The 15,336-nt window shown below is 41.6% G+C and overlaps 1 protein-coding gene across 6 annotated transcripts; it reads right to left on the bottom strand.

The window, feature by feature from the left end:
- Positions 1-2,964: 2,964 nt before the first annotated feature.
- Positions 2,965-15,333, bottom strand: LOC123826337 (zinc finger protein 551-like). Of its 6 annotated transcripts, none has more exons than XM_045850297.1 (3): positions 15,075-15,333; positions 13,750-13,870; positions 2,965-6,440 (listed from the first exon to the last, which is right to left on the bottom strand). In XM_045850297.1, the coding sequence occupies exon 3, from the start codon at positions 6,026-6,028 to the stop codon at positions 4,793-4,795; it is 1,236 nt and encodes a 411-aa protein (XP_045706253.1). In that variant the 5' UTR covers positions 6,029-6,440; positions 13,750-13,870; positions 15,075-15,333; the 3' UTR covers positions 2,965-4,792. The 6 variants fall into 6 exon arrangements, with proteins under 6 accessions (XP_045706253.1, XP_045706255.1, XP_045706249.1 ...); XM_045850299.1 differs by lacking the exon at positions 15,075-15,333 and adding an exon at positions 14,943-15,069; XM_045850293.1 differs by lacking the exon at positions 15,075-15,333 and adding an exon at positions 14,762-15,066.
- Between the last annotated feature and the right edge of the window lie 3 nt (positions 15,334-15,336).

Genomic DNA, 15,336 nt, shown 5'->3' with positions numbered 1-15,336 from the left:
AAAGATCTGCGGTGCTGGTACAGGGTAACTGGAAAGGACTTTCCCTAGAATATGGTCAGGGTTGAAGGGAAGACCCTGTGTGCATGACTGCATTATGCAGACACTTTGGACATAGAGGACAGAGACATATGAGTAGTAGGTCCCTTGCATGGAGAAATCACCCAATGAAACCAGATTTTACAGGTCTCCAGCATCACTTTCTAAATGTAAGGTCTCCGAATTTATATGCGGTTGTCCACTCTCCTGCAGGGTGAATGTCACAGTGCCAGGTATTAACGCCACTCAAAGAGTTGAAGTGAGACATTAAATTCACTACAGTGAATGGGATCACATCCAGTGTCCCAAAATGTGAATGAAGGTACAGAGACCCAGGTCGAAGTTACTAAGGTCTCCTGAGGCTCAATTTTTGTGCTGGGCTCAAAGGCAAGGCAAATTGTGCTCCAACTCAGAAAATGGTTCCCCTGGGAAAATTAGTGGAACTGACACTTCATGGTGTTCTAGTGAACACTAAGGGGCAGAGTGTAAGTGCTCTGAGATGTAAGGGAAAAGGGGGAAAAATCATAATTGCAACAATAAAAACAGCAGCTTCAGCAGACCCTCCCTGGTCCTCACAGTGTACTGCCCCAACGAGGGTTTCATAAGCACTGGTAGACTGTCCCAAGTTCTGGAGCCAGGGCTCTGGGTTGGAACTAGCCTCTTAAATCTGACACTTATCTGTTGTGTAAACATGGAGAACCCACTTCATTTCTCTAATCCTGGATTTTCTCAGCACTTCAATATTAGTTTTCATTTCCCAGGTTGTTGTGAGAATGAAGAGCAAATGCTCAGTGAGCTAACCCTGGAATCCCGGCACCTGCAAGCCCTGTTTGTTTCTTTTATTGATCCCTGGAGGCCATGGAAAGTGCCATCATCACCTGCTTGTCACATTCAGCCAGCTGACATTCAGGGAGCTGTAGTGAGTCAACTGGACATTCCTGGGTGGAAATACTACACTGAGACCTCAGTGCCCATAGCACCTGCCTCCCTTAAGACAGCGGGTTCTTAAACCCCTTTAAGAACCAGGTTCTTAAAGGTCAGCTGGTTCTTAAAAAGCTCATTTCTTTGTTAAAAGAACCAAAAAACCAAAAGGTTTGAGGGCATTAGAAAAAATTGGGAGCACATGCCCTGAAAATGTCTCTACAGGCAAGCTATAGGCACACCTGCCGCAAAGCAAACGGTCACTTTAGCTCTTGACCTCCTCCAACAGCTAATGGAGACATACCTTACACTCATTTTACACACACACACACACACACACACACACACACACACAGTAAAGCCCAGACCAGAAAGAGTGTTCATTTCCCAATGAGTTTCAATGATATTCGGGAACCTGGAATTCAAATTCAGGGTACAAGACGCTGGATGTGGGAAGTCTGATTACTGCCCTCCTACTTCCCTCAGCAATGGGCTCTGGGACTAAAAATCACCTTGCCCACTCTGATGCCATCTGGTTTCCCTGAGAGTTCTGTTCCAATCCAAGAATCCCTATGATAGCAGACTAGGAAAATGGGAGAAAACTGCACAGAAAGGGCTTATTGTATTATTAAATGACTAGAACCCTGAAAATGATGGAGAATGTTAACAGTGAAAATGAAAACTGAAAGTGTCCACTGCATTTCCCATACTGTTAAAAATGTGAAAAATATTAGAATACATCATTCCAATATGAAAAAGATTTATTCCACAAAGCAAAAAAAGGCACAAACTAAGTGAATTTCAACATGCAGTTTTGTTGTTTCACTGCCCTTTTCTTTAAAAAAAAATTACCAAAATTCATAGCAGATTTAGTCAAACACATGCTCATTTTACCAAACATGCAGAAATATCAAATACACATCTAAGGAAAGACTCAGTTGGTTTGATCATCCAAATACATCAAGGTTGTGGGTTTATTCCCTGGTCAGGGCACATATGAGAATCAACCAATGAATTCATGAGTATAACAACAATTTGATGTTTATCTCTGTCCCTGCCTCAAAAAATCAATTTTAAAAAATGTTTAAGGGAAAAAAAGGCCCTGTCTGGTGTGGCTTAGTGGATTGAGTGCCGGCCTGCAAACCAAAGGGTCACCAGTTTGATCTCCAGTCAGGGCACATGTCTGGGTTGCCTGAGTGGTGGCCGGTGGGGGACATGTGAGAGGCAACCCCACACTGACATTTCCCTGCCTCTTTCTCCCTCCCTTCCCCCTCTCTAAAAATAACTAAAATCTTTTAAGAAAAAAACAGTGTGGTAGCAAGATGGTTATAGAAAGTTTAAATAGGTAATGACTGACGAGATCTGGTAGGATGGCTCAGTTGATTAGGACATCATCCCACACTCCAAAAGGTTGTGGATTCAGTTCCTGGGTTCGATCCCTCGCTGTGGTAATGTGGGGGAAACAACCAACTGATGTTTCTTTCACATCTATGGCTCTCTCTCTCTTCCTTCTTGTTTCTAAAATCAACAGACATCTTCACAGGTAAGAATTTTAACAGGCAGATAAATAACCAACCAAAGCAAATATTCTTTCTCTAGAACATGGAGGAAATGAATCCCTCACACACTACTCAAAAAATGCAAAATAGTACAATCACTTTAGATCACAACTTGCTAATTTCTTTTTGTTAAATCCTCACCCATGGGCATTTTTTGGATTGCATTTAAAGAAAAGAGTGAAATAACGAGCGATATGAGAGACATCGATTGGTTGCCTCCAGCATGCGCCTGAAGCAGGGATCAAACTTGCAACCTAGTTATATGCCCAGACTAAAAATGGAATTCACACCCCTTCGGTTTGGAGACACTGCTCCAGCCAACTAAGCTACACCAGCCAGGGCACAACATGCTAATTTCTTTCAGTTAAACATTCACCTACACTCCAACTACGAGGTTGCATTATGAGTCATTGACAAAGATAAATAAAACATACATCCACATAGATAATTATATACAAATGTTTCTACCAGCTTTATTTTTCAAGTCAGAGTGTACAAATAACTCAATTCCCATGAACAAGTGAATAAACAAGTGGCAACATATTCAAAGACAATAATTCTAAACCAACAAAAAAGATCAACTACAAATATATCATTACTGAACCTCCAAGTATTTACATAACATAAATAAAAGCAGAAAAATTATTTTTATTCCAATCATATAGATTCTATTAAATGCAAAGCTGTCTATTAAAATGGAATGTAAATCAACTGTTAGAGAGACTTGAAGAGCAGGGAGAGAGATTAGAAAAGGACATGAGGTAAACCAACAGTGACAGATATAGTCAGTATTACGGCCATGATGATGGTTTCAGTTTCATGCCTAGGTCAAGACTTCTCAAATACTATATTTGAAATACATGGTTTACCAAGAAAAACTTTTCAGGAATGGTTCAAAATTTGAAAAATCTGTATGTCCAACACTTTTTGGAAAACAGATTTGGTAATTTTGTATTCAATCCATGATGTCATGCCCTCTAGAAGTCCATTTTTCTCAATGACATCAAATACACCAAACAATAAATAACTTCGATTTAAATCAACAAGAATGCAGGCTGAGTCAGTGAAGTCACATACCTACTCTACAGGTAGTACTTTATAAAATTATTTTAAATTTTTCTTATACATACCCTTTTCTTTATCTGTGTGTCCCTACCTCGGTATCAATGGTCTTTAGGTGAATATCCGAAAGGCTACAGAAATCCACAAAAATTCTTTATAATTTTAACTGACCATTACTTTGGCCACAGAAGATAAACATGCCTGGAGATCATCAGATTTGTGTGCATAATGATCCTGCGGTCTTTTTCACAGTATCATTTCTGGATGCACATTCAGAAAAGGCACACTCCACTAGCTGGCTGCAGTCTCCTTCAATTACTATTAGGCCTGTGATTCTGTAGCAATCATGGTTTTCCCTAATCAGAGTTTCCTTCAGTGTTGTTAACACTAAATAAAGAAAATGTACATTTCATATATATCTAAGAAATTCCACCAATGTGAACTCTTATGTACAAAGATGGGTTAGAATTTTGGGCAAAGTATTTCCCATATTCACTGTACTCATAAGGCCTTTCTCCAATGTGAACTCTGATGAGAATGAAGGTCAGTTTCTGATTAAAATTTGGCACATCACTACACTCCATAGTACCTCCTTCAGCCATGGCTGGGTGGTTCAGTAAGCTGGAGCATCGTCCAGTGCACCACAAAGTTGTGAATCTGATTCCAGGTATGGCACACATATAGGTTGCAGGTATGATTCCTGATCAAGGCACGTACAACACACAACCAACTGATGTTTCTTTGTACATTTTTCTCTCTCCCTCTCTCTCTAGATATCAATAAACATATCCACAGGTGAAGATTTTTTTTTAAAGTTTTCCAGTGTAAACCATCTGATGACAATGAAGGTCAAAGTTTCTGAAAAAAGTCTTCCCACAACACTGCATTCATACAACCCTTCTCCTGTAGGAACTCTCTGATGATTGTAAACATTACTACTAATGAAAAAGGATTTCTCACATTCACTATACTTTTAAGGCCTTTGTCTAGAGTGAAATCGTTGATGATAACAAAGCCTATGAGAGTAGTATAACATTTCCACACGCACTGCAATCATATGGTGGTCCTCCAGTGTGAAATATTTGATGATGATAACAGAGGTTACTTCTACTGGTAAGATTCCCCACATTCACTACAATCATTCTCCAGTGTGAACTTTGCGGTGTTGAATGAGGTTAGCACTTTGACTCAGAGACTTTCAACATTTGCCATACTCATGACTTTTGTCCAGAATGAATTCGATGGTGTTGAATAAGGCTGGAGCGTTTTATAAAGCATTTCCCACACTCACTGCACTCATAAGGCCTTTCCCCAGTGTGAAGTCTCTGATGACAATGAAAATCATATTTTCTCTTAAAAGATTTCCCACATTCACTACATTCATAAGGCCTTTCTCCTGTGTGAACTCTGTGATGTTTACAGAGGGCAGAACTACTGGTGAAAGATTTTCCACATTCACCACACTCATAAGGCCTTTCTCCAGTGTGAACTCTGTGATGTTTACATAGATCAGAGCTACTGGTAAAAGATTTCCCACATTCACCACACTCATAAGGCCTTGCTTTAGTGTGAACTCTGTGATGCTTACGGAGGTCAGAGCTACTGGTAAAAGATTTCCCACATTCACCACATTCATATGGCTTTGCATTGGTGTGAACTCTGTGATGTTTACGGAGGTCTGACCTACTGGTAAAAGATTTTCCACATTCACTGCACTCATAAGGCCTTTCTCCAGTGTGAACTGTCTGATGATAACGGAGAGCAGAGCTACTGGTATAAGATTTCCCACACTCACGGCATTCATAAGGCCTGTCTCCATTGTGAACTCTCTGATGACAATGGAGGGCAGACCTATTGGTAAAGGACTTCCCACATTCACTGCAGTCATAAGGCCTTTCTCCAGTGTGAACTCTCTGATGATCACGGAGGGCAGAGCTATTGGTAAAAGCTTTCCCACATTCACCACAATCATAAGGCCTTTCTCCAGTATGAACTCTGTTGTGTTTTCGGAGGTCAGACTTACTGTTAAAACATTTCCCACATTCTGAGCACTCATAAGGACTTTCTCCAGTGTGAACTCTCACATGACAATGAAGGTGAGAGCTACAGGTAAAAGATTTCCCACATTCTGAGCACTTATATGGCCTTTCTCCAGTGTGAACTCTCTGATGACAATGAAAGTGATATTTCCTCTTAAAAGATTTCCCACATTCACCACACTCATAAGGCCTTTCTCCAGTGTGAACTCCCTGATGATCATGGAGGGAAGAAAGACTGGTAAAAGATTTGCCACATTCACCACACACACAACTCTGACTTCCAGTAAGGAAACCATGATCATCAAGTGTGTCATCACAGCCAATGGCTTTCTTACATTCTCCTGGGTTGTAATAACATTTTGTACTTTGAAAAGTCATTCCAGACTCAGAGATTTCATTTGCCCTGTGCATGGTCTGAGTAGCCACTTGCTCACGAAGTTTTGAGCAGACAAGGAAGTATTTTCCAACTTGACTAGAGGTTCAAGGCTTCCATGACACATGGAAATTATAGCTCTCTCCAAGTGGAACTCTGTCCACACTGCTTGTGAAACAATTTTTTGTTCTGTGCTCTGTGCTCTGGTGTCGGTGATGCTGTGCACTGAAATAAAATTATTTTGTACATGCCCCACACCATGGCAATTTCTGTGTTGTATTCTCTGATGGTTAACCAAGAGGAAAATGTCTCTCAAGACAGGTCCACAACTCTCACAAGGGTGGCTCTTCTGGGAAGACAAAGCTGCCTTGGGATTCTTCGCCTGCGAGACTCTTATAGTAACACTTTGTTCAATGGGTGCCTCCACAGCCTCTGCCCCACAGCAGCAACCTAAACAAAAAGAAACACTGTTGAAGTACATACTGACCAATAGGGAGGGGTATTCTCACCACAAATTTGCATCTGTCATGTCTAGTCATGATTCCACATGATGGGTTTTAACACAAGTGAGATAGACTCTAAAAAACTTGTAGTTATGCATTACTAGGCCAGTAAGGCCAATACATAATGGAAACCTCGTTAAACAAAGGACACTAGGATAGGACAGGACACACATAAGAGAGGCTGGGCTTTCAAGCTGTTCCACTGCTAATAGCTGCCTGCAAAACCCTTCCTGCTGGTGACATAAGGCTCTGTAGTGAAATGTGAATGTGCTCAAAATATGAAAATCAACTGTAGCAGAGGAGATGCTGTGCAAGGTTTGTATAGAAATATGTGCACACTTGAAGATTCAACAGGCATTAACTAAAGCTGGAAAGCACACCAAAAAGACTCTATAGAAATGGTTGTGGTATAGAACAGTGATCCCCAACCTTTTTGGCACCTGGGACTGGTTTTATGGAAGACAATTTTTCCATGGATGAAGGGGAGTGGCAGGGGGGAGTAGTTTCAGGATGATTAAAGTGCATTATATTTATTGTGCACTTTATTTCTATTATTACATTGTAATATATAATAAAATAATACAAATCACTGTAATACAGAATCTCTGCTAATGATAATCTGTATTTGCAGCTGCTCCTCAGTACTAGCATAACCGCCTCAGCTACACTTCAGATCATCATGTATTAGATTCTCATAAGGAGCACACCACCAGATCCCTCACATACACAGTTCACGGTAGGGTTCACGCTCCTGTGAGAATCTAATACTGCCTCTGATCAGACAGGAGGAAATGCGAGCAATAGGAAGTGGCTATAAATACAGATGAAGCCTCACTCACTCTCCTGCTGCTCATCTCCTGCTGTGCAGCTTTGTTGGGGATCCACTGTAAACATTAGACAGATATTAACTCTGGCTGGAAATCAGAGTAGAAATAACTAGGAGAACTAACAAATTGGTAAAGTGACAACATTCAGAAAAGACAAGTAGATTAAGGTGTGGCCACTGGTAACGGTAACAAAATACAATTAAACAGAACAGGTTCCTCATTTTGTTTTAACAAAGCCCTGGCATCAAACCCTGCCCAAGTACCATTCACCAATACCAGAACCCTTGTGAGCCCATCCTGTCATGACTGTACTCATGTCCCTCTTTTAATACACAAAGGACTGTTCCAATTCACTCCCAGTTGAGCAATCACATGGAATACTGATGATGCAACTCCTAAGAGAAAACAGAAGAGCACTGAATAACGAGCACTGTTACAGAACAACCCAGCACAAAGAGACCAAAGGGAAAAGATCTGTGTAAGAAACGTCAGCAAGATGGCAGAATATAAAATACAAATATTCAACCACCCTCAAGAATAATTAGACAATTATCTATGATAAAAAGCAGACTGTGAGGAAAGGGGTAAAGGCTTATAGACCAGTTTTTCCAAAGTGTCAAAGTGAAGCCTAAAAGAAAGAACTACACAGAAATAACTACAAGAGAGACTGGCCTAGCAAAGATGATGAGGCAAGGGTGACAGCTTCTTCTCCAAGCCACTGTGCTTGTGCTACAGTGGATTCTAATGGACTCTTTGTGAATGACCATGGAAACCGTTGTCACTAAGAACTTCAGGATTCTCTGTATCTACAAACTCCCCACAGACTTCACTTCAAAGAACCCGTGGAGTTTGTCAGCACGAATATCAAGAGGAATGCCCTCAGCCACCACATGACTTATGAAAGAATAACATCAGTATTTCCCCAGGAATGCTTGCCACCAAAGACTCCAAAAGAGATTAATAAATATTGGAAAACCACTGACCTGGCCACCGAGGATGCCTACAACCTTCTCTACTCTTCATGCTTCAGCTCATGAGGTAGCAATAAGAATGAGAAGTGAAACTTGACTTCAGCACCAAAAACAACACACCACTTATCAAGTACTATTGTATCCACAAGCAGATAAAACTATTTCTCTAAACACAACTGTTTGCCAGTGGATTCCCAATCAGGGCACATGCCTGGGTTGTGGTCCAGGTCTCTAGTTGGGAGAGTGCAACAAGCAACCAATTGATGTTTCTCTCACACATTGGTGTTTGTCTCCCCCACTTTCTCCCTCTTGTCCCCTTTCTCTAAATAATAAATAAAATCTTTAAAAAATAACTACTTGTATAAACAAAACTGGTTCCAGAAAGTCCAAAAAAGTCACTGTTTCACCAAATGCTCAGATATTAACAGTAAGACAAAGAGAAACATAAAAAAAAATCATAAGAGGAACATCATAACATAACATCATAACATCATGTTCGACTCAAATTTCTAATAAATGGAGGCATACAAACTGTCAGACAAAAATATCAATAATAATTTTTTAAAACCTCAGTAAAAGCAAACACATATGGAACTCAACATAACAAACAAATACATGAACAACACATGGGTTTCAGAGAGGTAGAAATCAATAAAGAATGAAACGGAAATTATGGAGTAGAGAATACAAAGTATAAAATGAAAGCTGCAAATAAAGTTTCAAAAGCAGAGAAGATCAAGGAGTAAAATGGAGACCTCATCTCAGAGGAAGATCATATGAAAATATCTATGTAAAAAAAAAATAGAGGAAAGACAGCCTAGATGAATTTTGGAACACCACAGAGATAACCTATATTTGCATTATGGGAATCCCAGAGGTGGTGAAAAAAAGATACAGAAAAGGGAGCTAAAGCAAAGGGGTAAAAATTTTACTTTTAATAAATGAGCTAAAGATTGACTTCCAAAAATGAAAAAGAAATATGAGTAACCATGTTCATGATCATCAGAGTTCCCTGTCCAGACACAATGCAAACAGGAGTTCTGCAAGACGCAATATAACAAAAGTGTCAAGTGAAAGGCAAAGAAAATTTTGAAAGACCAAAAAGAAAAGAAACTTCATATACAGGACATGGCTCCCATAAGACTAACAGTAGACTTCTCTGAAGAAACCTTGCAAGGTAGGAGAATATAAAGTGATATATTCAAAACACTAAAAGAAAACATCTGCACAACAATAACCAGAAAGCCTCACCTTCAAAAATAACAAGAAAAAAAAAACTTTCCTAGAAAGGCAAAAGCTGAAGAAGTTAATTTCCACTCACCCTGACTTACTAGAAAAGGCCCCCCGCCAAAAAGTTCTTTGAACTAAAATAAAAGCATACCACATAAAAACACAAAAACGTAGGATAGTGTAAAACTCTGGTAAGGCTGGAAATGTCATCAGGTTCACAATACTAAAACACTTCACTGGTGGAGAGTACTTTATTTAACTATCATATAGGATAAAAATAAAGTGTATTAATAACAATGGTGACAATAATTTGTTAAGATACACAAAATGGAGCCCTAGCTGGAGTAGCTCAGTGGATTGAGCGCAGGCTGCAAACCAGTGTTGCGGTTAAATTTCCAGTCAGGGAATTGACATGCCTGGGTTGCTGGCCATGACCCCCAGCAACCACACATTGATGTCTCTCTCTCTCTCTCTCTCTCTTTTTCTCCCTCCCTTCCCTCTCTAAAAAAATAAATAAATAAAATAAAATCTTAAAAAAAATACACAAAATGTAAAGATGTAAAATCATCACATCAAAACATATGAAGAAGTGGTGTGACAGAAAATCAAAGGGTAGAATATTTGCACACAACTGAAGCTGTTTTCAGGTTACAATAAACTATATGAGTTGTAAGTCTAATGGAAACCACTAGCACAACCCCATATGATGGATACACAAAAGAGAAAGGAATCAAATCATACCACTATAGAAAAAGATCAAATCAGCCCTGGCTGGTGTGCCTCAGTGGATTAAGTGCTGGCCTGCAAACGAAAGGGTCACCAGCTTAATTCCCAGGGAAGGGCACAATCTGGGTTGTGGGCCAGGTCCCCAGTAGGGGGTACATGAGAGGCAACCACACACTGATGTTTCTCTCCTCTTTCTCCCGCCCTCCCCGCCCCTCTCTAAAAAAAGATTCAAACCACACAAAAAAAGAAAAGCAAGAGGGGAAGACAAAAAGTAACTACAAAAGCAGCAGAAGACAATGACGAAGTGGCAATAGTAGGTCATTCAACAAATTCTTCAATCAAGAGACAGAGTGGTTGAAGGGATAAAAAAACACAAGACACAAAAGCGTGAGATCTTGGGTTTTGGCCATTGACATCAGTTTGGCTCAAATACACACTTATGAAAATTCTCATGATGGGTGAAAAAGTTGAAAGGATTAAGAAGTATAAATTGGGTACAGAATAGTCATGTGGATGGAAAGTACAGCATAGGGAATACAGTTAATAATATTCTATTAACTATGTATGGTGTCAGATGGGTGTGAGATTTATCAGGATGATCACTTAGTTATATACTATCTAATAACTGGGGTATCTTAGTTATACAAATCTAATCACTAGGGTATACACATGAAACTAATATAATAATGTAAATCAATGGCAACTAAATTTTTAAATTTATTTTTAAGTATATTTTATTGATTATGTGATTACAGTTGTTCCAATTTTTCCTCCTTTGCCCCCCTTCCAGCTAGAACTCTCCAATCCCAACACCACTGAAAAGTTTTATAATTTATAAAAAAATATGTTGAGGCCTGGCTGAGCTTGTTCCCACCTGCAAAAAACCCCACAAGACACAATGTGTTCTGCCTCCAAGAGATTCACTAAAACTTTATAAACACAAACAGACAGAAAATAGAGAGATGTAAGAAAATACTCCATACAAAGAAAACCAAAGACAGCAGTAGTAGCTAAAATTCTATTATACAAAATAGATAGTTTCAAACACTCACAAGAGAAAAAAAGTCATCCCAAAATGATAAAGGAGTCAATTCATGAAGAGAGCAACAATTTTAATCATTCTGCACCAAACCACCGAGCACCTAAGTACATTAAGCAAACAATATGAGATCTGAAGACAGGAAACACAATGCAACAGTACTAGACAACTTAAATATTCTTCTTTAAATGATGGGTAGGTCATCCCGTTCGAAAGCAGTAAGAAATTTTTTTTTCATTTTATTCATTTATTTTTAGAGAGGGAAGAGAGGGAGATAAAGAGATAGAGAGAGAAACATCAATGTGCAGTTGCTGGGGGTTATTGCCTGCAACCCAGGCATGTACCCTGGCTGGGAATCAAACCTGCGACACTTTGGTTCGCAGCCCGTGCTCAATCCACTGAGCTATGCCAGTCAGGGCTGCAATAAGAAATTATTAAATTTTGACTACACTTTAGAGAAAACAGAACTAATAAATATATACAAACTATTTTATCCAGCCTTGGCCAGTGGTTCATTTAGCTGGAGTATTGTCCAGTGCACCAAAAGGTTGCAGGTTTGACTCCTGGTCAGAGCAAATACCTAGGTCACAGGCTTCATCCCAGGTTGGGGCATGTACTGGAGGCATCCAATGGATACTTTTCTCTCACATTGATGTTTTTCTCTGTAACAGTCAGTAAACATCCTTAGGTGAAGAAGGAAAGAAGGAAGCAAGGAAGGAAACAATAGTCTGTGAGAAAGTATACAGCCATGCAACATGAAAAATAGAGACATTTATTGAAGAAGATACAAGATATAAGAAACATCCTACAGCACTGGCTGGTGTGGCTCAGTGCGGGCCAGGGAACTGAGAGGAACCAGCTAGATTCTTGGCCAGGGCATGTGCCTGGGTTGGAGGCCAGGTTCCAGCTGGGGGTATGCAAGGGGCAACATACAAATGTATCTCTGGCACATTGCTGTTTTTCTCCGTTTCTTCCCCCCATTCCTTCCCCTTGGGATCTCACCTAGTTCTCCCAATGGCCATGAGCTGCCCCATCATATTTTCCTGAATCTCATGGACTGAAATCTCTTCTCTTTCAAAGGAGATTTTAGTTTTGGGAAAAGCCAGAAGTCTCAGGGCACTAAATCTGGGCTGTAAGGGGGCTGAGTCTCCTGGTCCTGGGTGATTTGATGTTTTGCTAAAAAACTCTGCACAAGATTTGATGCATGAATGGGGACATTGTCATGATGAAGTTGCCAATCACTAGTTGCCCATAGCTACTGTCTTCTGAATCATCTTAATAGTTTCCACAGAGGAATATTCAAGCTTAATGCAAAATTTGACACAGATTTGAGTTCTACCTACTCATTTCTAATGCGATGACCACACAGTATGCATCCATATTCAATGGCATTTACTGCCCCCACTGACTAGTACAGTGAAGTCTATTTTGTTTATGCATGTGCACTCGAGCGCACTCTCCTTAGCTGCTGGGTTACATGGATATTGCACCAACCATTCTCATCACATTAAAAACAGGTGGACTTTTTCCAGACAGACCTCATATGCCCTGACTGGGAATCAAACAGGCAACCTGTTGGTTCATAGGCTGGAGCTCAAACCACTGAATAACACCAGTTAGGGCTGTATGATTTCTTGGGGCAACTGGTTGCAGAGGAATGTTGGGGTGGATATTTTAAAGGCCTTTCAGAATTCTTCAGTTAGAAAGTTTATTCTCCCATCACCGTGGGAATATAGAAAACACTTTTCCTCACTAATCAATGTGATCCATTAGGTTTCCAACAACTCTACTGCTCTCTAATCCTATTCTATGAGGGTTCAGTACAGCAGTTACTGGGGCTGCAGGGAGAGATGGCACAGGCAATGAACCTAGCCCTGTGAAGTCCAGGATCTACCCAGAAATTGGAAAAGCAAACAGTGTACAGAGTTCACAGGTGAGAACACAACACCTGAGGAATGAAGGGCTCAGGGGACTTGCAAAGCCTAGTTAGTACAAGTCACTAGTGAGTGTGAGGGCATTTTTTTAAAGATTTTATTTATTTATTTTTAGAGATATGGGAAAGGAGGAAAGGGGAGAGGAAGAGAAACACCAATGTGTGGCTGCCTGTCACACACTCCCTACCAGGGACTTGGCCCAAAACCCTGGCATATGCCCTGACTGGGAATCAAACCAGCAACCCTTTGGTTTGCAGGCTGGTGCTCAGTCCACTGAGCCACCCCAGCCAGGGCGGCATTTTTTTTTAAGTGAGAGTTAGTTTATTAAAGTTTGGGGAAATGAGGCAAAAATAAAGACCCCTGGAAACTGGATCACGGTTGAGCCCAAGACCAGCTGCTGCTCTCCATTGCTCTCTGGCGGCTAGTCTGGTCAGTACCCTTAGAGCTTAGGAAAGAAGAAGCAAACAATAAGCCTGAATAAGGGTGTGCAGGCATGCCCAAAAAAGAGCGCACAAGGAGAGTGTCTTACCCAGGGAATATATAAGACCAAAGTTCTGCAGCATCACATTGAGGAACAGACGTCTCTGAGCCTGGACAAGGAGGTGTCCTTCTGTCCTGGTCACAGTGACATCCTCAAAGGTCACAACAACCTGTCAGAATTAATACAAATGAATCAAGAACAGTCTGTTTGGGACCCCCAAATCCTGCACTATACAAAGCTTACCCATGTCCAAACCCCTCTCCAGGACCCCCAGTTCAGAGAAGACACTAGCCGTTGGCCCCAGTGCTGCCTGCTATCTCATCAATCACTCTAATCATCCTCAGCAACAATACCAAAGATAGGATGTGCAGCAGATAACTAGCGTCTATGCTCAGGTCCAGACCTGCAGGGCTCCATCCCTCCTGCCTAGCTATCCCACTGAGTCTCCCTGATCATGCCTCCAAGACACAACCAAACATGGACTATGTTTCATCCTTAAGTCTCCACACCTGGTACCCAGGACCATGAGCTCACACTGCCTTTAGCTGTGCACACTCTGTGTGAATTTTTCCTCATTCACAGCTTCACACCCAGGTTCACTCCCTCAGCTCTACCACCTCCTGCTCCACACCACAGGCATCTCTCAGAAATCACCCATGAACAGCATATGGCTTCCAGAGACTCTCAGATATTTCATAATGATCTAGTACAACTGACACAGGCCAGAAAGAAGTTCGGGAAAAATCCCGACAACATGATCATCAGAACCCCTACTTCTGGGTAGAACAAAGGGAAACAGTTAAAGAAAGGAAGCCTTTGAGGCAGTCACAGATATCAAAACTACAAGGCCCCCTCCCAACCAGAAGGCAGATCAGAAATTGGCGCCACAAAACTTGGGAGAAAAAGCCTCCACCCTTGGAAACGCATAAAATCCCAAGAACTGAGCACTCGATCTCTTTATCTCGAGTTGGCCCGTGTCCACTCGGAGGCACACGTTTTGCTTCCTCCTCCACAGTGACGTCCACACTGGCCTCTTTTTTTCTACCAGAATAAAACTTACTTTAGTCTCACACCGATTTGTCCTTCAAACCTTTCCTGGGCCAGCCAAGGACCTGAAGGTCGTCTGACATAGGAAAGTTTAAGGAATGTCCAGGGCAGGAGCATCCCCCGGTGTGTTAAAGGTTCAGTAATAAAACCGCAGTCGGCCCCGCAGCCCGTCACCTTCTCCCGCCCCGTCACACCGTGTTGTCACCCACGAGCGCCTCTCCGTCCAGGACGCCGGGGCCTGGGCTGCAGGACGCGACAGACGCCCCACACCCGGGCTGCCGGGCTCCGTGGGCTGAATGGGGAGGACCCGGGGGACGCAGGTTCACCTCCGCCAGGCGCTCAGCGTGCCCGCCGCCGGCGGACGTGTGGGCGGAGCGGAGGCTCGGAGGCCTGGATCCGGCCAGTTGCCAGTAGTCAAGTCAGGGCCGCGCCTCTGAGCTGGGAAGCCAGCGCCTCTGAGCTGGAAAGCCAGCGCCTCTGGGGAAGACCAGCTGTGAAGCGTCTCTCTTGTTCAACAGACCGGAGAAGTAAAAATGTCCGCCACTAAAAAAAAAACAACCCTCAGGAAATTACAACCGAACCTGATGC

The sequence above is a fragment of the Phyllostomus hastatus genome, unplaced genomic scaffold (assembly GCF_019186645.2).
Source record: "Phyllostomus hastatus isolate PE091 unplaced genomic scaffold, TTU_PhHast_1.1 phas_contig_133, whole genome shotgun sequence".
Taxonomy (NCBI): Eukaryota; Metazoa; Chordata; class Mammalia; order Chiroptera; family Phyllostomidae; genus Phyllostomus; species Phyllostomus hastatus.
This window is presented reverse-complemented; position numbering and strand designations above follow the sequence as displayed.

What these genes read in the sequence shown, in the direction of transcription:
- LOC123826337 (XM_045850297.1), bottom strand. Translation starts at nt 6,028, where the DNA reads ATGCACAGGGCAAATGAAATCTCTGAGTCTGGAATGACTTTTCAAAGT.